The 22,366-nt window shown below is 49.6% G+C and overlaps 1 protein-coding gene and 1 long non-coding RNA gene across 8 annotated transcripts in view; one reads left to right on the top strand and one right to left on the bottom strand.

The window, feature by feature from the left end:
• The first annotated feature begins 1,264 nt into the window (after window positions 1-1,264).
• Window positions 1,265-22,267, top strand: LOC116575770. 2 transcript variants are annotated; one of them, XR_004279939.1, is made up of 4 exons: window positions 1,265-3,515; window positions 9,637-9,765; window positions 19,211-19,341; window positions 21,365-22,267. It is a non-coding gene; the product is annotated as an uncharacterized LOC116575770 (long non-coding RNA). The 2 variants fall into 2 exon arrangements; XR_004279940.1 differs by lacking the exon at window positions 19,211-19,341 and having other exon boundaries at window positions 1,266-3,515.
• Window positions 6,532-22,366, bottom strand: part of ILDR2 (immunoglobulin like domain containing receptor 2) — a 56,090-nt gene continuing 40,255 nt past the window's right edge. For 4 of the 6 annotated variants that reach the window (XM_032317219.1, XM_032317217.1, XM_032317221.1 and 1 more), the window contains 4 exons: window positions 14,521-14,634; window positions 10,532-10,742; window positions 8,672-9,356; window positions 6,532-7,497 (listed from right to left, as the gene is read on the bottom strand). In XM_032317219.1, the coding sequence (XP_032173110.1) occupies window positions 7,462-7,497; window positions 8,672-9,356; window positions 10,532-10,742; window positions 14,521-14,634 (1,046 nt within the window). In that variant the 3' untranslated portion in view covers window positions 6,532-7,461. The remainder of the gene's footprint in view (window positions 7,498-8,671; window positions 9,357-10,531; window positions 10,743-14,520; window positions 14,635-22,366) is intronic. The other 2 variants (XM_032317218.1, XM_032317220.1) reach the window with 1 other exon arrangement.

Below are 22,366 nucleotides of genomic sequence, written 5' to 3'. Positions count from 1 at the left end.
GAGGACAGGTAAGGAGCAACAAAGGTCTTTCTTGACTGGCATCAATGCAGTGTGGCGTTCTACCAAACATGAGTCCATAAAAAAATGCAACTACAAAACATAAAAGGAAATAAGAAACCACGAGTGAGAGTTAGCAAAAGTAACAAACTTCCAAAACCTCCGAAGACTTCACGTAGAGTTACTGCGTATAAAGTATAAAATTAGTACACTTAAGGTAGTCAAGAAAATAAGAGGGAATTATCTGTAAGAATAAGGAGCAGCACAGTATCAGCAATGACCATGCAAATCTGAAAAAGAACTAAACTGAGCTTTTAGAAATGAAAAAATTATTAATTAAAATTAAAACTCAAAGAAGGAGATTAGAGTCAATTGAAGAGAAAAATAGTGAACTGGAAGATAAACTTGATTAAATTACCCGGAATATAGTACAAAAAGACAAAGAGATGAAAAATACAAAAGATAGCTTAAGCAGGCTGGAGGATGGAATGGAAAGGCCTAACATACATTTAATTGGAATTCTCAAAAGAAAGCTTAGAGAGGAGACATATTTGACATGTTAATAACTAAGAGTTTTCTATTGTTAATGGAAAATCCAATCCATAGGTTCGGGAAGCACAACAAGTTCCAATCTGAATAAGTAAAAAAGAAATCCACACCATGTTAATTAAACCAAAGAACACTAGAAACAAAAAGAAAATCTTAAAAACAGCCAGAGAGACAAGACAGATTACTTACAAAGAAAGGATAATTAGATTGATAATGGACTTACAAGCAACAATAAAAGCTAGAAGAGAATACACTAATATCTTCAGTGTGCCAAGGGAAAATTGGTTTAAAATGGTCGACTAGGGGCACCTGGGTGGCTCAGTGGTTTAAAGCCTCTGCCTTCAGCTCGGGTCATGATCTCAGGGTCCTGGGATGGAGCCCCGCATCGGGCTCTCTGCTCAGCAGGGAGCCTGCTTTCCTTCCTCTCTCTCTGCCTGCCTCTCTGTCTAGTTGTGATCTCTGTGAAATAAATAAATAAAATCTTAAAAAATAAATAAAATTGTCTACTCAGTGATATTATCTTTGAAAAACAAGAATGATGTAAAGACTGTTTTGGATAAACAAAAATGGATAGAGTATCCTACCAAAAAACCACACTAGAGAAAACTTCCTTCAGGAAGAGGGGAAAAGATTTCAAAAGACGACCTGAAATGCAAAAAGAAGAGATGTGTAGAAAAAACAGGTGATTCTAAACACTTTATAAATTGATATTTTATTTTTCTAAGCACAGTATTTTATAAAGCTGAAAAAGCAAGATAAAATTAAGACAAGGGACGAAATAGCAGCAAGTCAAAAGGAAGTAATCAGAGTTATACTGCTTTGGAGTCTATCTTTAAGTTAAATCTACACGTAAACATGTTTAAGTTCACTGCTAAGAGCAATGAGTCCAGATGCTTCAAGCCAAGTGGACAGGCTTTGTATTCAAGTTGGACTCTAAAATATAAGATTCCCTTGATAGGGCCTGGCTAGTGAGAAAGGAGTAATACATCCCTGAAGTACTTATCTCTTCTTTTGCTAACAAAGGTTTTAAGTGGCCTTCTCTGAATTTTGATGCTGTAGAACTTTTCAGATCTCTCGGAACTTAAAATACCCCCCACAGCTTTCTCCCCTCCTTTCCCCAAGTGCTGTTTCTAGCAAGCAAATACTTGTGCCCTTCTTGAAATGAGCTGGGTCCCATCACATTGTCCACCATCCTTCCTACTCCTCATGTTCTCCCGAAGGTTACTGTGTGGAGAGTAGTGAGGTGGCAACAGACACCCAGCCAGGCCGCGGCTTATGAAAGTCTGTGAAAACTACTTAGGGTCCCCTGCAATCCCACGGCATTTAACTCTCTGTTACAGTACTTAAAACAACCAGAGGCAGTCCTGTGTGATTTTTTTTTTTCCCTGCTGAAGTCATTTAATATCAGATCACGATTAAACATCGCCGTGTTAATTATGAGTTCTTGATAACAATGTAGGTGAAATACTTTATTTAGATTACAACATGACAAGCAAATTCACTTTATCTGTTTGACACTGAAAAAAATCATGGGCAAGAGTGATACAACATTTTAGTTTTGATGCCACAGACAAGGCACAAGTAACTGGGCAGGTGACTCTCGTGACACAGATTTCTGACCCCTTTGTCTTGTGGCTCCTTCTGTTCCCCTCTTGTGTGTTCCCAAAGGGAAAGTTCTCATTGGAGAGTGTCTAATCCCTAAATGCAGTGAAGGTGCCAGATGGTTCACTTCTAAGCAGGATACCCCAAACCCCGGCATCCCGAGTCTAGATGAGTTTGTAGTTTGGCTCAGAAATGCCTCCTCAGAAAGGGACCTGAAGCAGCTTGTAGTCAAAGGCTTTTCCCCTCGCAGCACAGCTAGTGAAAGAGAAACCGTCCTTGAGGGGGGCTGGCTCCCACGCAGAGCTCCGTTGGAGGAGTGGTGCAAGGCTGCCCAAGTTCACGGCCTCGAGGCACCGGCGGGTGTGTGACTGAGCGCGGGGTCCAGGGCTCTCTGCACCAGGGACGGATTAACCAGTCCCATGGGTGTGGCAGCAGTTGTGGGGGAAGAACCCTAGACAGGCAGAGGGCCTGGCTGTACAACCTTAAAGACCTTTGGACTATCGGCAAATCGCTCAGCTTTTCTCGATGAGGCCACAGCATCCCCCGTGCCGCGGTCGCGGGAGGGTGTTCGGACCAAAGGATATGATGCCTGTGGAAGTGCTCTGTAAACAGTAATGCACCATGAAAACAACACAGATCGCCCTCAGGCAGGGCCAGAACTCAGGATGCTGCTTTAAGCAGCTCAACATTATATCTGTTCCACTCTGATGGTAAACGCCTCTCCTGTAAGCTCCATGGACCAGCCTCCAGGTGACGAAGAGGTAGGACCCTAGCAGGGAAAAAACCAGGCACTTTTCCCCTCCAGGACTTGAAGTACCTGGGGCCCTATTTTGGTGAATTTGAATCTCCACATCCTATAAATCAAATTTGAAACTCTAGCGAGATTTTGGCAGCATCTAAATCTGATGTTGGAAGGAGGGTATATATGATGTGGATTTTCTTATTCCTGCCCACCCCGCTTGGGTCGCTTGATCAGCCAGGCTGATCAACTCCAAAATATTTTTGAACACTTCAGAAAATGATTTGCCATTTCCCCAGTGGTCTCTTTTCTTTCTACTCATGATCTAAGTTTTGCTCAGAATGACATCAAGGGAATGAGAAAATTACCTGTAATTCCTGTTGTCAGATCTGAGATTGTCACAACAGATCATTATTCTAGGATTAGAAACATCTAGAACTGGCTCCTGGGGGGTATTTCCAGCCTTCCTTTCTCCCTGCCTCACAGAGTTCTGGTGAGCCAGTCACCACCGTGGCAGCCAGACTGCTGGGTGCTGCACCACTGCCAGCCCCGGGGGAGCAAGAGGACCTCGCAGACGTCCCCCGAGCCCCAGGAAGCCTGAGGACCAGCTGCTCGGGGCCCACCACAGGTAGGACCCATCTAGTGCTGCATTCCCCAAATGCATCTGATCACAGGGCTCTTCTGAAATATTTGTTAAAAGAACCCATACTCACTCCAGACCCACCTAATCAATCTCCAGGGTGGGTGGGGCCCGGCAGTATTATTTTTAACAGCAATCGCGGAATTTGTATGGTTAGGAAACTTGGGGAAACACAGGTCCAGCAGAAGAGATTTATAGGCTTGGAATCCAAAGGCCTAATGAGATTTGCAACTTCACTAATGGCAATGCTGGTTTATTTCTCCGTCTTAAAGAGAAGGGATGGATCACAACAATATCTACGTCAGCCTCTGAAGGCCATCAGGTAACCTAGTCAGGTTACCTGTGTGCTGTCTTTCAGAGGATTTAGAAATACTTACAGACAGGGCTAGGTGTTTGCCGCTTAGAATGCCTCGGGCTAGAGGGGCAGGGCCCCCACGTGCGCAGTGAGGATGACGTGAAGGGAGACGAGAGGCCCATTATCTCTGCCAGACTTTCTCTGCGTTGGGGAGGGTGGCCAGCAGCACTCACGGCTGCAGAACGGAGCCCCCGGAAAAGCAGATGCCGAGTTCCCCGGGAGCGTGCCCGGGGGGATCAGCTGACACGTACCCTCAGGTCCGGGGAACACGTCCCCAGCTTCCTAGTGAACCTATGCATGGCCTAGAAGAAGCTGTTCTAGGGGACACCTCTTGCCACCTGCGTCCACACCCCCTTATCCAACACATCCCTGACTCAGCTGTGACTCACAGGCACACAGACTCCGGCATCATCCCTCCGGGCCCTCTGCCTCGCACCGCTCCCCATCCTAATTCATCTCTTCCAGTCAGATCTTTTTTTAAGACTGGCTTTTCAGAACATTGAGCTTATCTTTAAACATAATGGATAGACAAACACACACAACATTTAAATATCAAAATATACCCATTTAAATTTAAAAACTTTAATTCTCTGGGTTTGTTGTCATCCATAGCAATATTTCACATTATGTGCATAAAATCTACTTCTTTCTTGGGCATGTCTTATTTCCGCTCTTCAACTGCAGGGTCCCAATGGACGGAGATAGTGCCTTATGCAAGACATTCTGTACCCCCAGTAAAAGCTAGGAAGGAAGCTAATATTTATAAGCCCTTCCTCTGTGGGAAACACTATTCAGGGAAGAAAATAAAGGACCCACTGGGAAAAGCTAGGGTGCCGAGGATGGCCAGCTTTGCCTTTAGTTGTCCAGCCAGTTCTTGTCTCTATCCACATACCCAGAAACAACAGTGTTCTCTCTCTCTCTGGAAGTTTCAGGGATTTATGTAGCCCGAAAGGGGACAACCTGGTCCCATCTCCCCAGGTTATTTCAGGAGCCTGTTGTCTTCGTGTTTTCTTATTATATGGTCTACGGTTTTGTTCTCTTTGGAATTGCAGGTTTCCAATTTTAGTAATTCTTTCCCTGTGACTCCCCGAACCATCTCCAAAATCCTACATGCCCTCGGTGAACAAAAGCAATATGTCTGGTCTCTGCAGCTGGTGCTATGGGGCTCTTTGGTGGAGAGAAGCCTGACACAGTGCTCAGTTGAAGAGATAATAGCTCTGCAGCTACCCAGTATTCTCCAGGATTGCCTGAGCAAGTTGGAATCCAAAGCTGGTGACTAAGAAATGATGATGTTTAGTCATCTTTCCCATCTGATGTGGGGCCCAAATAGACGGGACCTCGGCTCTCAGAGGCCGGGGACACCAGGAAGTCTAACACTCAACACCAGGTTATGGCATGTGTCTTCCTGCCCTTGGAAGTGCCAGCACTGGGCTGAGCTGTCCCTGGTTCCTCTCAGGCCAAAGCCACCGCAAAGTCCTTTGGTAGGCCAGGTCTCCTCCAGGCAAGGATAGCAACTCATGCTCCCAACCTTCACCAGCCACTTCTTTATTTCCCTGCGCATGTAGGACTGTTTTGGACAGGCCGCGAAGTAAAGATCCCAGTGGAATGGTGCTTTGAGACTAGGGCCCAGCTCCGGTCAGGCGGCTGTGGACAAGACCAAGAAGATGTTGAAGAAAAAACCTTCAGAGGTTGCCCGTGGACTCGAAGACAGAAAGCTGACCACTGCTGGGAGGCCGAGCATCACTGTCTCCCAGTGATTTTTGACCCAACCATGGGTGCCTCCATAATGGTGCGGGGTGAAAAGCTTTGGCAGATGTTTGCCAAAGAAAGTGGAGACTGTGAGACACCTAAGGTGAGATGGAGTCGGGGATTAAGGGACGAACACGAGACAAGGAGAAACAGCTTGTCCTTGAAGAGAAACGAACATTGAAAGAGTGCACGCACTTCTCGTGCCTTGGGTCGGAAAGAATTTGGGCTGGGCTCAGCTAGGCCGTTGTCCCATGGGGCTTGGCGGCTCACACAGCTGTTTGCAATCAGCGGAGAGTCGACAGGCTGTCAGACGGGGCGGACGGGGTACTGGGCCTGTTCTTCTCATCATGCAGCGGGACAGCCCAGGCTTGTTCACCTCGTGGCGACTGCAAGAGAAAATAGGCCCCATGCACAGGACTTTTTCAGGACTCTGCTTGTGTTCCATTTGTTTGGGGCCACTGGCCAAATCAAATCTCTTGGCCCATCCCAGAAGGGACGGGTGGAGAAACGGACTGCACCTCTTGCTGAGAAGGGAAGAAAGTGTGGCCATTTCTTGCAATCTCTAAAAACTGCAAAAGCCGCAAATATCTAGCTTTGGGATTTAGGCAGAATCTATCATTTAGGCCAGGGTGGGACGAGGAAGCGCTCCTTCTTGAGAGAACAAGATCCCTCGTTTCCCAGCGCATTGGGAGCAGCAGCCTGGAGAGGCGAAGGGCCGCACGTTCCACCCATCCCTGGGGTCCTGGAACGACAGAGCCGGGACGGCAGGAACAGCTCATGGCGAATGAAGTACAAAACCAGAGACGACCGGGGTCTGAATTTGTGGGGAAAATGGCCCACGTTCAAAATAGAGTGAGATCACAGATTCTTTTCCTCTTAAATTCTTTTGTCTCTATTTTGCATAACTGCTTTCTCCTTTTTTTTTTTCCTTCCTCCTCTCTTTCATGTGTGTATTTTAAGCATTTTTCGAAAGGCACCTGATGACAATTTAATCAGAGTGCAGAGGGAAGTGGGGCTCTGTGGGTGGCACCAACGGGTGGAAAGTCCAGGGGAAGGGCGGACGAGGAGAGCCCTTAACGTCCGAGACTCGGATGTCGCTGTGCACAGCGGAAAGAGAAAAAGCAGTTTAAGTTCTCAGAATGGAAAAAGAAATAGCACTTACACCGCTTTTCAAAAAGGGATACTCTCTTTTGTCTTGATCTAGCCACTCAAGAGCTGTCATTCAAAACAGCAAATTGAAGTCATTTCTGTGATTGTCCTGCAGGTCACTGTCACTGAGCTCACCAAGGGCCCTCTGATTTTAGTGTAACAATAGTCATTGCCTCATGACCGGCAGGAGATGGGGATAAAAGGTATATTTTGCCTAAAGCTATCTTCTGTTGTCAGTACAAGACCTTCTTCTAATAGTAGTAATGTTTTTCTGTCTCTAAGCACAGCACAGGAGGCATAGAAGAACATACTGGAGGACGAGGCAGTTTCTAGAGATCAGCAGTCCAGAGCTAACTCCCTTTCAGAATTGGAAAAGGAATCCTGGTTCAGCTACGGAAGAACATCAGGCAGGATGAACTCAGTGGGTAAGACACCCCATGTGTGGGAATGTTCTCACACATAGTCATCTTCTTGAGTTTCGCATACTAGCTGGATGTATGCTGAGGTTTGGAATCAGCCTTCCTTAAAGGCTGCCCCCCCCTTGGCAAAGCAAAGATCAGCAAATCTTCCGAGGTGGTGGCCAGAGAAGGTCCCGGGCCTGCTGGCTCTTAGGTTTGTGTCTTGTCCCCGTGGGCTGCTTCTGATTTCCAGTCAGCCAGAGAAGTGTCTTCAAAACAAACATCAGACCACAAGGGACATCCTGGTTGGAAAGTCACTCTGGAAAAGAGCAGAAAGGGCACAACGTTAAACCACACAACAGTTAAAGAAACCCAATACAACCTAACAGATGGTTCCCCAGGCAGAGTCCACACCCTGTCCAGAATCTGGCACAGCCTGACTCCGGGCATCTCGTTAGGCTTGTGGTTACCGTTCAGAAGCCTCAGTAGGTCCTGAAGCCAACATACATCTGACAGAACTTCGTTCCACGGCCACAGAACAACTTCCCAGCCCTGTAGGGCGAGCCACAAGGTTCATGGCTCCACCAGCGAGTGTGGATGGAGCACACGAACCCGGCAGGACCCGGAAGTTCACTCCTGCTCACGGTACTTCCCCGGGGCATGTCATTGTTCTCTTTAGAGAACAAAAGAGATCTGTTTTAGAGGGGTCAGTATCTTTTTTCCATTGTATTCTCTCCCCAAACTACGTGCTAAAGAAAAGGACCCCCTTGAAGTATGAAAAACAGAACGGTGGAGGAGGCAGGGTAAGCACGGAGCGAGCACAAGCACTGGGGCTGGCAGAGCGGCCGCCAGGGCACCGCGGGGAGAGGCACTTTGGCAGCCAGAGCGGACATCTGCGACTGTCCCCCAGCGTTTCTCTGAGCCGCGGAGCTCACATCTGGGGTCCGAGGGCCGGACTGGGCTGCTCTTGGCATTTACTGAGACCGCAAAGCTCGGTAAGGCCACTTACAAGGGAGACAGTTAACTGGGCAGCGGCCGTGCGCGGGGCACAGGTCACAGTTTACCTTCCGCCCCGCGTCCGGGAGGAGAGTGAGCTGTCCTTCGGACACTCGGTCGCCCCTGACCTCCTCTGGGCCGTGAGCGCTCCGGCAATTTCTGCAAGTTCTAAACCCTCCAGCGAGGGTGGGAGCTGGGGCGGGAGGCGCGAGAGGCGCACCTAGAACGTTCTGCGCGCAGAGCCCAGAGGTCCGCCCCGAGGTCCCCGCAGTCACGAGGCCCCGCAGGCCCGAGGCTACCTGCTGCTCAGGGCGGCGCTTGGGGACCCGAGACTCTCCACGAATCACCTGCTCCTTCTGCTTCTCGCCCCGGGCCAGGGCCTCCGCTCACTGCCTGCGGCTGGGGCCAGGCGGGGCGGGGCAGGCCCCTCCCCCCACCCCCGTCCCGCCGCCCCCGCCCGAACCCCCCTGCGCAGGAGGCGCCCGGCGGGGCCGCACCGTCTTCTTGGCGGGCTCCTTCTTGCGCTTCTTCTCCGAGTTGCTGTGGTAGGGCAGGTCGCGGCCGCGATAGGACGGGCCGCGGCTCAGCTCGCGCTCGCTGTAGGGCGGCAGCGGGTCGTCGGCGGAGTCGTCGTCGTCGTCGTCGTCGTCGTCGTCCTGCGGCGCGGCCGCCTTGTAGGTGGAGGGCGGCGACCAGGCGTAGTAGGAGGCGCTGCGGCGGCCGAGCTGCGCGCTCAGCCGGGACGGCGTCTCCAGGCTGCCGCCGCGGCTGGCGCCCTCGGGCCGCGCCTGGCGCTCCAGCGCCCCCGCGCGCGGCCCGTGCTCGTACTTGGGCGCGGTGCCCGGCGTGCGGCTCACCAGGCGCGGCAGCGGCGCGTCGTCCGGCCGCCGGCGCGGGGGGCTGGGCGCCCAGGCGCGGCCCGCGTCGCCCAGGGGCTCCCGGCTGCGGCCGCGCGGCCCGTAGTACTCGTCGGGCGAGCCGTCGGGGTAGAAGCCGCCCAGCGCGCGCGCCTCCGAGCGCTCGAAGCGGCCGCCGCCCCGCGCCTCGTGGCTGTCTCCGTCGGCCCGGCGGGAGCGCGCGGCGTACGAGTCGGCGAAGGCGGCCAGCTCGTCCATGGACACGGCGGGGACGCCGGCGGCGAAGTTCTTCCGCGACAGCATCTCGGACTTGGAGCGCTGCTGGCTGCGGGCAGAGGTTGGGGGGGGGTCGGTGAGCGCCGAGGCGGGCGCGCGGGGCCGGGCCGGGCGGAGGGGGTGCCCCGGGCTGGCTGCGCGGTGGGGGGGCGGGGGCACCGCCGGGAAGCGGGGCGACCGGGGCTCTCTCTGGAGCTCGTGCCAAGGACCAAGATGGAGTCGTGTGGGTCACACTCCTTTGTGATTCAGACGGCGCCGAGGCGCACAGTGGGGCCTGCTGGTCGTGAGTCTGACTTCTGGCTGACCAGCACAGGACTCCCTTCTCCCAGCCTCGAAGCCGGGGGCCTGGCGTGGCCGGCGATCCAGGGAAACCCTGCGGTACTCGGTGATGCACAGAGAAGCCTCCTTCTCCCTCAGGGCCCCGGGGCCAGCGTCTCCCTGCGAGTTACCCGCCGTTGGTAAGTCTAAGAGAAAGGCAGTGTCTACTGTCCTTCGAGATAAAGGACAGGTGAGTGGTGACCGTGCTGTTCAGTGGGCAGCAGCCATACGAACCAGGGTGCACATCTTGACCTCCCACACCACTGGCCAGGTGACTCTAGGGAAACGTCGGTTTCCCCAACAGTCCCCACCTTTTAGAGTCAGGAGAATCAATCAGTGTAACGTTTGGTATTTCGCCTTTCACATAACGATGATCCAAAATGCTGCAGGGGCACCTGGGTGGCTCAGTGGGTAAAGCACCTGCCTCTCGGTTTTGGCTCAGGTCAGGACCTCACGGATTGTGAAATCCAGCTGATGGCTGGGAGTCTGCTTGAAGAGCCTCTCCTGCCTCTTCCCCCGACTTGTGCGCCTACACACTCTCTCTCTCAAATAAATAAATCTCTTAAAAATGGGGAAGATGATGGATGGGAATTTTTAGAGGATGTAGGGTAAATTATTATGAGAAAGGCAAGGAAATGTTAATAAGGTTCATTAAGGAGCACAGAGTCCCCATTTCAAAGGGACTTGGCTATGACTGCACATGGTGCCACAGGTGTCCCTTTGCTTAATAAACATGAGAAGGGGATGTTCAGCAGCCCAAGGAGAGCTGTGGCAGGACAACCTAGAACGGGAGACAGAGATGCTCTTGGAAAACAGCTGTCTCAGAGCCACATCTGCCTGCCAGCTCCAGGGCCCCCTCCCCCCCGCCCCCACAGCTGCAGCCTGGTGCGGCACCTTCACCTGTACCTGAAGCTCTCCCGATCCTCCTTGTTATACTCCATGGCCGAGGGCCCCCGGCTGGCCCCGGTGCTGCCTCCCACGACCCCGGACCAGTAGTCAGGATTGCTCTCCAAGTCCCCGGACACAGGGAACTGCTTGCTTCTCATCTGGTGGTAGGCCTGGCGGAAACTGCTGTCGTCCTCATGCAGGGAGCTGAGCTCGGAGATGGTGTTGTTATCTGCAGGGACAAAACCAGGCATGGCAGAGCTTTCTACATATTAGGAAGGGAGCTCTGTTACCGGCTCTGGGGAAACTGCCTCCCGAAGGCTTCAATCCTGTTCTGGTTTAGTTGTAGACCTGAACTAACAGTGTCTGTGTTCTTAGCTCAGCAGGAACGGGCTCCGTCCAGAAGCCCACTGGCTTATAGAGAGGGAGGCTTCCTACATGCTCTGTTCTTAAAATAGGAAAATAATTGTTACTGCTCCACCTAAGGCACGTTTCCCAGAACTTGGGCTCTTTGCAGCTGGTTTCCTCCTAAGGCATCATCATCCTTGTTCCAGTGTTTTTCTTCTTGTAGAATTCTGCGAAAGCTACGATGATCCCAGGCATCTTGAGCCAAAAGGGGCAACACGAGAGAGAACCCACAGGTCACAAAATCTTCCTCACTGGTGGCTGCGTCCCAGGATGGGCCTTCAAAACCAGTGCGGCCCCGTGCTTTCGAGGGACCCCATTCCTGCCTCCTTCAGCTATGCCCTTCGCCCCAGGGCACAGTCCACAGGGGCAAGGGGACTGCACACCTAGTGTCCAATCCTCCCCTTTCTGGACGCTCATCCAGGAACGTGGATTATCCTTCCCAATTGGTACCAAGTCCATTTCCAGGGCCCACAAAGACTTCTTTGCCTCCCTAACGAATATTCCAGGTGTATATGGCCTTGGGTGGCTAGGACAGCCGAGTCCAGGGAAGGGAAGAGAAGCAGGGCAGCTGCACTCGCAGCCTCCTGGCCTCCACTTGTACTCCTCCTACAAAGAAGGGGGTTGTGGTCACCGTTTTTTCATTTCCTACAAAGTGGCCTAAGTAGCATTTTGCAAAAGCACTTGTAAACAAGTCAAGAATCATAGTCTAGAAAGAAGGGGGGGGGGGCAATAAAAAACAAAAAAACCACAACCACTTGTTTACAGAATTTTGAAACGGATTGAATATCATTTTACTTAAGAACGCATCTAGTGAATCTATTTGTAATGCAATTGGATCCGTTTGTTTTCTAAAATCCTTTGGTCAGAACGTCAAAATATTATCAGAATCAACATTTATAAAGTATAAGGTTTGGCTGTTGAGTAGAAGGTAAGCCAAGATAGGACGTGGGCAGCGCAAATCTGTGTCTCAGGTTCCCCTCTACTTCTCTTCCCTAGCCCCAAGAGTTCTCGGAGGAGCACTCCCACCCACAGAGGAAAGGAAGGGCCTCCCCTTCCTCCCCCTGCTGCATAAACACAGCCTCCTGGTCCTGCTTTATCCGGGTGGGGGTTTACTGAGAATGCCATTCATTTTGGTCATGTAATCATTCGGTTTTGAATTACAATTTTTAAACTTTTTCCTCCTCCGGAGGAGAATGGACTAGTGACTCCCCATTTGAAAGGAAAAGAGCTCAGATGCTACTGATTAATAAAATCTAGAACCTTCCTTTTCTCATGATCCCAGTGAATTCTAATCTCCTGGGAGCAGTACAGAAGAGAACTTTAAAATGCCTCAAGTGAAACTGTTGAAACATCCTATTGTTGCCTCCGAACTTTCCTTAAACTTCAGGGAATAATGGATCTTTTCCATTTCTCCACATCCTGAGGGCCGTCTCAGTTTCACCATTCATAGCGACGGACTGTCTAGGCTGTATGCCGTTCTAACGTTTCTGCCACATTGAATGTAAACATCAATATCCCTGCTTCACAAACACCTAATAATGTAACTCTAGAACAGGAGAGGCAAACTTTCTCTGTACAGGGCTAGATATTAAATATTTCAGTCTTTGCAAGCCACACTGTTACAATTATTCGACTTGGCCACTGCAGTGTGAAAGCAGCCACAGACAACATGTAAGCGAACCGGCCTGACTCTGTTCCAGGACAGACTTCCCAAGAACAGGAGATGGAACCTATTGGCCCTGGGAGGTGTCGTCCTCAAGATCACCACACTGGGGTTCTGGACTAAAAATAGCCCAAGTGCAACCCCCTACTTACCAGGGGCAAGGAAAGTGAGGGTCTTACTGGCCAGCAAATTCCCGAACCTGACATTCCCCGTTCTTACAGAATCTCGTCACAACCCGAAACCATGAGATCCGTTTTACAATGAGATCTTCGAGACTGTCCCATGTCCATGATCTGTCCCAGGGTTTACTCTGCTCTTCAGAAAGAGAGCCTGGCAAAGTCAAGTGAACTGTATTCCCACTTCACCTCTATGCAATTATGGGACCGTCAACCTGCAGGTTCCAGATCTTGGTTCCAGTTGTGGCGCAGGTACCAAGGTGCCAACACTGGGTCTTTTCCCTCTCTGCTTCCTTTCCTACTCTGTAAAATGAAGGAGGTGGGAGTCAACCACCTCAGTCTCTTCTGTTCCAACATACTAGAAAGTCCTAGGAGGGAGAAGGCTGTGATCTCTGAACAGAAACAGCCGCTACAGCCACGGAGCCATCAGTCGGCTCAAAAACGTCTTGTGTAAAGAGCACAAGACTGGGAATCAGAAGAGCTGGGTTCTAATCCCGGTCTGGTCAGTCACTTCAGCCCTCTGGGTTTCTGTTTCCTCATCTGTACACTGTGCAGACTGACCTCGGCCACCACTAAGGTCCCCTTGGGTGTTCAGATGTCATTACCTTCTGACCAGCCAGTCCCTGGAGACCATTTCAATCCAGGTAGACTGGTGACATCACCTAAATCAGGATTCATTCTTTAGTTTCAGCCTCAGGTTTTAACTCTTACCCTGAGCTGAGAGATTCACAGATTTCCTCCCCAGGCTCCTTCTCCTGGATCGCTGTCTCTGTCCCCTCCCAGGGCTCCATGACAACACATTACAACTAACTTGTCAAGTGCAGTGACATCTGCATTCCTGACATTCCAATCTGGAGATGGTCTTTTTATAGGCAGGCCGGTGGGAGGATGTAGCAAGGAATGCAGCTCAGACAGGATGAATTTAGCTTTGCAAACTGGGAGGAATATGTTGTCCTTAATCTGAATACAGTGCCTCTAGTCTGGGACTGTTTCCCCAACAGTTCCATCAAGCCTCTCCTCGCTTCCAAGGCAAGGAGGGTTCAAAGAGAGAGAGAGAGAGAGGTAGTGACCTCACCACCATGCCAGCCAGCACCCTCCAATAATCAGCCCGTCCATGTCAGACCTGCCCGGAGCTGGGTCTCGTCACCCAGGTAAGCTGGAGTCCGCGCCAGCACTCAGCCGTGTCCGCTGCGGAGTGTCCGAGGGCCTGTGAGTGAAGGCTGGGGTCCTGCCACCTACAAGCTCAGGAACTGGAAAGTTCTTTTGATAAGAGGGGCAGCGTCTTTCCTAGCCCTCGGTCTCTGCCGTCGGGCATCTCAGAGGAACACAGGCCTCCTTTTCTGCTGGTAGACTTTTCCTTCCGCTGCTTAGAGTCCTCCGTGTAGCAAGTCGGCAGCTGGACCGCTGCTCAATGGTAAAGGTTTTCATGTTTGGGGGAAAAACTCACATCTTTAGTCATTATTTTGAATAGAAGGGAATGACCCTTTGAAGAAAACATCTGCAACCCCAGCACTGCCTGGGCCCAGCACAGCTGACTGCCCCACGGAGAGAAACAGCACGAAGCAAGGTGGGAACGACCGCACTGCCCTTCCCACCAGGAGCCCTATTTCTCCCTTCTGTGCCCTCAGAGCTACTCTCTTCAGGACATCGCCGGCACCCCTGCTAGTCCTAAGCCACCAGAGCTCAGGGCTGCCCACGTTTGGGAATCCCCAAACCCCCTTTAGCCGTGAAGCCCAGATCACGTGGCACTAACAGATGCTCACATCTGCCTCTCATCCTTCTGGCTGGATCAAACTGAGCCAGCTCCTTCTCGACGTAGTACAGGACCTTCATGGAGTCTCTCTCTTTGTCAGCCTGAATCCGGTAACCTTTGCGAACTGTGGAGAAAAGGACAGGAAAGGGAGCTGAGAAAAGCCGGAGGTGGCCTCTCTTTACTTTACCAAGTAAAACCCGCCGTTCCTGCTTATGACAACTCTTTTTGAAATCGCCAGAAATAATCATCTATATTTATACTTACGGAACCGTGACTGAGATCCCTTTTATCAGATGGTGGCCCTGGAATGGAAGAACAGCAGTGCACCACCAAGTTCTCTCACAGTAGATTTGGGGTCATTTGTTAACTTCTGCTTCCTACTTTCTGACCTCCTTAGCTCCACTTAAAGCTTGGAGGGGGGAAAAAGACAGATTTTCTGGACGGAGGACATAGATCATGCTATAGCATCTGCGGGTCACATCTCCGCTTGGTGGGAGAACAAGTAAATAAAACAGATACCCGAACATCGGGGACCCTGACGAGGGTGGCCTGAACGCCTCTGGTTTCACGGGAGATGGTGCAAACATCCCCTCACAGGTGGCGCATACGAGCCAGGATGATAGACTACAAGAAGCGTTTGTGCAAAACGAAAACGAGGGGCAAAAATACATGGATTGCTAACTCTGGTTCCACTTTATTTCTCTGAGGTTTTCCTTTTGGCAGAAGGAATACCATACTCAGGACACGATTAGTTCCACCTGCTGCTGTGTGGTCAGAAGCAGGGGTTATTTTGGGGGGGGGGCTCAATAAAGAACAAGACAAAAGCACGAGAGAGAATACCATCTCCTACGCTCCCATCACTCATACTGTCAGAACAAAGACGGTTTAAGCCCCACATCACTTAGTGTCAGTCGAGTCCAATACCAGTCCCAAGGGTGATCAGACACAGGCAAGTCAAATCTTCACAAATACGAGAAAACGAGAGAGAAGGACCCAACATGCCAGTGGTAAGAGACAGCATGCATCGAGCCTCTCAGTGTGCTAGGATATGTGCTAGGATATGTGCTAGGATAATGCTCTGCATGGATATTTGCTCCTCACAACCCCTAACAAATTTGCTGATAGCCTCAGTTTATGGTCGAGAAAACTTTGGCTCAGAGAGTTTCCTGTCCTGCTCCAGAATAATGGGCAGCACAGGGGCTAGACCTACGTAACCTGACTGAAACTCGGGAGCCCAGAAGCGGAGGCAGGAGGGAGCGACCCAAGAGGAAGACAAGAAGGCCCAGAGTAGGAAATGCTCGTAGGTGTGTCATGGGTGGTGTGACCAGGGGCACAGGCCTATCGGTCCTGTCTCCTGGCCAGTCAGGACTACACAACAGGATGGAAGCAAGCAACCCAACTCCCAACGCGCTCTGCTCCCACAGTAGGGCAAATACCGTAAAGAAACCATATGGCCACATGTGCCTCCAGAAGAGCCTCCACATGCTGCTCTCTGGTCACGTGACCCTGGCTGTGGACAAAGTCCCATGTGCGCACAAACGACGCACACGGAGGATTAAAATACTGTACTGCTCCGCGCTCTCCTCACAGCCCTGGCTTTGAAGACCGAGAGAACGCCCCCACGCCCATTTGCAGGTGCACCGATGTTCTCTGTGAGAACATTCTGGGCCCTTCCTAGTCACCTCCACTTGTGAGATTTCTTTAAAAAAAAAAAAAATCAGTGAATCTCTGCACATGCTTTTCAGGAGTACCTTCTCCTGGAGGTTGGAGCCGTAATCCTTAGGCCAAAGCAATTATTAGTAGGAATGATTTTATTTATCAAGCTGCACAGCCTTCCATCTCTGCAGAGGCGTTTACAGAGTTGTACAGACAGTTCAATTAAAAGGCAATTATCCCACGGAAGTGCTATGTCTGTTCGGAGGCAGTGATGTCTGACGGATGAAACACAGGGCTCGGAAGGTGTGGAGCCCGGCATTCGTGGGTACGTCTCTGGTTCATTGAGGGACCTCAAGTAAATGATGACCTATCCAGGACCCAGTTTTCACATCTATCAAATGCAGCTAATACTTCTCAACCCTTCTCATCTTAAAGAAGACAAATATAGGAAAAAATTAAAAAAAAAAAAAGACAACAAAGACCAAATCACTAGAGTACTTTCTTTGTAATTATTAGTGGCAGCTCAAATAGCACCACATCCAAAAAGCTTTCTCTGATTCTCACAGCTAGAAAGTTCTATCTTTCCTCCCTCTCTCTTTCCATCTCATTTCTCTCTTCTAAATCATTTACTTGGAGCTTTCATTATGACTCTCAATATATTCTAGTTTGTCCCAAATTCTGTGTATAAAGGTCCAATCTTCCCAAAGATTCTTGAAGGAGAATTCTTATTCTAGATGAGTGTAAAGCCCAGGACACTGCTGAGTAGGCGTTAATGTCTGTTGGAGCTGAACTGAGCCAGTCTGGAGATGGTGGTGAAGTTCATGATTCCTTTGGAAATAGTATTTTTAGTAGAGTTTCCCTCTCCAGCCTGTCAGCTTCCTGAGGGTGAGGACCAGTTCTCTCTGTTTATCTCTGCATCCCCAGCACTTAGCACAGAGCCTGGCACACTGTAGACACTCAAAACGTGTGTGTGCGGATGGATGGATGGATGGATGGACGGACGGATGGAAATCAGGAATAGAAACTACGAGTACGAGGGAGGACAAGGTGAGAGCGAAGCAGCCACGTGGTTGCTTTACTGAAGGGATTTGACCAGGAAGGAGAGGACTTGAATGGAAGCTTGAGGGAGCAGCAAGGCATAGGCAAATTTTGTTGTTATTGTAAATGGTTATTTTTTATTTTTTTTTTTATTTTTTTTTATTTTTATTTTTTTTTTTTTAAAGATTTTGTTTATTTATTTGACAGAGAGAAATCACAAGTAGATGGAGAGGCAGGCAGAGAGAGAGAGGGAAGCAGGCTCCCTGCTGAGCAGAGAGCCCGATGCGGGACTCGATCCCAGGACCCTGAGATCATGACCTGAGCCGAAGGCAGCGGCTTAACCCACTGAGCCACCCAGGCGCCCAATAAATGGTTATTTTTTAAAGGAGAAAACTAGCATTTGATCAGCGTCAGGGAACAGGCCTGCTCTACCTGAGCTATGACTTTATCGGTGTGTTTTTAGGACGTGAAGCTACTAAGATAAACCATTCAGTCACACTGAGACGGAGTGGAGGGGGTGGCTGCTGCATGGAACAGTGTACCGGCTGTCCCGCGGTCGTCGGAGACCGCAGCCGCTCAGAGACCGCTGGACACTCTCAGTTAACTGCAACTCGGACCAAAGCATAGATTGTTTTCTCTGTCATTATAACAAATTATAATCCTCATTATGAGACAGCTTGGGTTCTGTATGCGCAGGTTATCATGTCCCTGAAAAGTTATAATAACTACTGGCAGCCTTGAATGAAGGTGGTAGGTTCACCTCTCAAACTCTGGCATTATCCAGGGACTCCAGCAGAAGAGGCATTTTCAGCCTTGACTTCTCGGTCCCTCCAGCGCATGCCTTCAGGTATCGAAATCCCTCTCATTGGCCAAGAAGGACAGAGGCAAAGTATGGATATTTAGACTTTAGAGATAACATCTTTTGGCTTCAGTAGCCTAAAAGCTAGGCAATTCTCCCAGTAAAAGGTGTTGGTTTTGGTTTTGGTTTTGGATTCGTAATTTGTCTGAAAACAGAGAACTCTGATGTATGGTGATATTTTAATAAGATGTGTCCTTGACTACTGGCCGAAGTCCAGCACTTTTTTGGAAAATGACCCTCTTCCCCAGGGATGTTCCAGTTTAGGGCAGATGAATGATTTATCTTTCTCAAGTTCTGTCCAGTCCAAGTCCTCTGGTTGGTGTGGCCCCTCTAAGTTACTAGCCTTGGCGCCTTTGGTTTTAGTGAAGAGGGAATACTGGGCTATTCTTTTGATGCCAAACTATAACTTCAAAAATGTGTATTGTTTAAGTAGTTGAGCAGATATTTTTGACCCAGTTAATTGAAATTAACTATTTTTCAGCTAATTTCTCCTTCACAGCCAAATCTAACTTATAAAACTTGCAAAAAAAAAAAAAAAAAAAGTCTCTAAGGCAGATACCTATGGATATAGCCTTGTTTTTCCTGTCCTATCTTAATGAGCTAAGTCAGGCTGTTTATGGATGATGGAACAGCTGCCAGATTCCACCCCCAGGGGGAGAGCAGCTCAGTTGTGGGAGAAGTGATGCTCAAAATTTGCATATTCTCTGTATACATACAGTGGCATATATATAGACACACATCCTTATTAGTTTTGAAAATGACATTTCAAAACCCTACTTGCCTACTCAATTCTTTTGTAAGAAGGATGAGTGGGGGCCAGGTAGATGGGAAAATGACTTAGAGCCAGGCAAGAGAAGCTGTGGGAAGCTGAGGCAGGAGAGCATTAAATTAATCAAGGAGGGAGATGATGGTAGAAAGGACCAGGATAGAATAATAGAGACGGAGTAAAGTAAACGGATTCAAGGTTATTTTGAGTACAGTCTGAAGAACTTGGTGACAAATCAGATGAGGGAAGTGAGGAAGGGGTAAGGATGAGGTCCCCGCTTCTCGTTTGGGCTGCCAGGTGGACAGCAGTGCCACCCACTACGATAAGTAATGTCGGAGTTCATCTGAAGTCTAAAAACAGCAGATTAATTCCATTCCCTAGAGTTTAAGTTCGAAATGCCTGTGAGATGTCCAGAAAGCAATTTGATATATGGGACTGGGGAGCCGAGGAGAGGCTGGAGATGGCGACTGGGAGTCATAAGCATGGAGAAGATGACAGAGCCATTGGAGTAGGTAAGATCTCCCAGGGAGAGGACCTTGGGCAAAACAGGAACACCAGCATCTGGGGTGTGGGCCTTGGAAGGAGAGCCAGCAAAGAGCAAAACAGGTAGGGAAAATGACTAAGTGATATAGGAGGTAAATGCTTTTGAGAAGTCAAGGGACGTAAGAATTGAGAAGCATCCGTTACATTTAGCAGTAGGGCAGTCGTCACAAGCACTGGTGTCCGGAGTAGGGAAAGTGACAGCCAGATGGAAGTTAGCTGAGAAGTTGGTGAAAAGCAGAGGAAATGGAGACAGGAACTACTCAACGCGCCGAAGGAGTTGGGCTATGAAGAGCAGAAAAGGAACAGGGAAGTAACATCAGAGGACTGCGGGGGTTTTGCAGATTGTTATATCTTAATGGGAGAGCTTTAAGCCTGGTTTGAACGCTGCTAGGATGGAGACAGGGAGAAGGAAAGGCGGGTGATGAGAGCCAGTCTTCCGACCGGATGGAGTGTGGCTGCTCCGTAAAGACAGAACCTTGACAAAGAGGAAGAGGCTGTATCCAGAGAAGGACAGGAGACGGTCTTCTTCTGTTGGAACAGAGATCACAAATGAAGGTCGGGAAAAGGAATCAAGGGGACTCTTGTCGCTCGCATTTGGTAACCTTGCCTCTTCAACTACTGAGAGGGTCCAAAGGGGTGTTGTGTACAGATGTAATCTGAAAAAAAATCACTGTTGCTACATGATTACCCTAAACTCCCTAAAATTAAAGTAGCATATAAATATAAAATAGGCTAAATTTACATCTTTTCAGTCAGCATTTCCTAACATCTCTAACATTCTTTCAAAAATAAGCTACATGAAACATGGGCTTAAGCCACCTTTTTCTTAAAGGACACATAGCCAAATGCCATCAGTAAGTCTGGCCATGGGACCACGAGGACAGAAATGTGTCCATTGCGGGATCATGAAGAATTCCTTCCTGACTCGAACCAGATTACGACACCCTGGGCCAGACCGGCGGTGGCCGACATCGGCTGTGCAGATTCCCTTTTTCCCCGCTAACGGAACCCTGATTTTGTTCATTTCCAAGATGAATAGTGTTCCAGCCTAAGAGACGAGTCTTGATTAGTTCAAACCAATCAGGTATAGAAATGGGCTCGAGACACAATTCTTGCCAATAAAATTGCTAGGAGATGTCTGTTGGAAGGGGAGGGGCTTCTGGAAGAGGTATCCTCACTCTTGAAAAAAGCAGCACAAAGAAAACGGATATGTTTTTCCATCTCTGAACGCATTTAGTGCCTGGAACTATGGCAGTCTTCATAGGATCACGAGGGGAGCCAGCTCAGAAGCACAGAACAAAAGATGGAGAGAACTAGGTCCTTCAGTGTTGCCACGTGAACTGATCCATCAACCAACCCCAGAGCCATCTTTCTTTGGGATTTCTTGCTATGCGAAATAAGAAAAGTTCCTATTTTTCAAGCCACCTCTTTCTTCTTTTTTAAAGATTTATTTATTTTTGAGAGAGAGAGAGAGAGATTGAGCATGCAGGCAGAAAGGGCAGAAGTAGGGGGACCCCAGCAGGGACCCACAACCCTGCTGAGTGTGGAGCCCGGCATGGGGCTCGATATCACCAGCCTAAGATCATGACCTGAGCTGAAATCAAGAGTTGGATGCTCAACCGACTGAGTCACCCAGGCGCCCCCAAGCCACTTCTAGTTGCAGTTGGTTAGTGAGGCAGGATGGGCCCAAAATGATCGAACTGTAACAAGCAAGAGCTAGAAAAAGGTTGAAATCAGAAGAGAGGAAGTATTTGTCATCCTATGAATAAGAATCATTTCATTATGGGACTCTGTTTAAAAAAAAAAAGTAAGAGGGAATGGGTTCTGGTGGGAAGGAAGGACAAAAAGACTGGAAAAAGGGGAAGCTGCAAAGAAAATATGAGACAAGTTCCGTTCATGTCCCCTGGCCCCTCCACCATTGGGGAAACAACTGTATTGTCTGTGTCTCTCTAATTCCCTGTGTGTCCTTAATCATTAACTTTTACTTCTCAGTCTGTGACTCATCCTCAGGCTCCGATGACAGAATTCTACCAATTGTTCCAGGGAGAGAAAAAAACACAAATACCAATTGCTCACTGATGACATCCACTCCTTCCAGGGTCAAGCACGGACAGTTCATTCAGTGGGTAAGACACTCTTCTCTGCTCCCACCGGAAGAAGGCCAGATAGCTCTGGGGGAACATGCCTGTTTTACCAACCCCACTAGCTCATCCACACCTAGGAATTTAACAGGCATCTCCTAAAGATACTTCACGCACGTCTAACCTTCCTACTCTGTAATCCTGTTCAAGCGTCTCCATGGAAGCTCTGTTTGACTGCACCCCCCCCGCCCCCGGCCCGTCTACCCCTCTGCCTTTGCCAATAACCACGAATTCATCATTCCCTAACACACCATGGTGCATCTCCACCCAAATACGCTCTCCTTACCCATTACCTAATTCTCTCTATGATGCGCGTCCCTGGACAGCCTGGGCTCATCTGAAGCCTCCCTTTCCTTCATTCCCAAAGTCTTATTTTGAAGTATCTCTCAGATTGACCTACTCATTTCAATTCCCGTGGCCTCTGTCGTGGCCCGACTGCTCTCACGTTCCCTGAATGGCTTCATTTTCATCTCAGCTCGGTATCTCTGATCCCACTCTCTTCCACTGCCACGCGCCTCGTCGGCGTGTCGCCTTTCCAAGGACTCAGGAACCTGCCAGTGGCTCCCGCTCACTTATGGCACCGAACCTCAGGCTCTCCTGGGTGGGTTTCAGGACCTTCCTTAATCTGGGTGAGGCTCCATCAAAGCCCTCCACTTCCTTCTAGTGTCCAACACCCCCCCCATTTTCTTCTAGCTCCAAGCTCCTACCACGTGTCCTTCCTGGGGGCGGGGGGTGCTCAGCACCTCCCTTTCCTTCTCCTTTGAACTCCCAGCACCACACTCTTTGTAGCATCTCATCGTCCTAATAAAAATCCATTCTCTCTCCCTGGCTGGGCCATTCTGCTTCCTACACA

Source organism: Mustela erminea, chromosome 17 (assembly GCF_009829155.1).
Source record: "Mustela erminea isolate mMusErm1 chromosome 17, mMusErm1.Pri, whole genome shotgun sequence".
Taxonomy (NCBI): Eukaryota; Metazoa; Chordata; class Mammalia; order Carnivora; family Mustelidae; genus Mustela; species Mustela erminea.
Note: the sequence above shows the minus strand (reverse complement) of the source record. Positions and strands in the feature narration are given on the sequence as shown.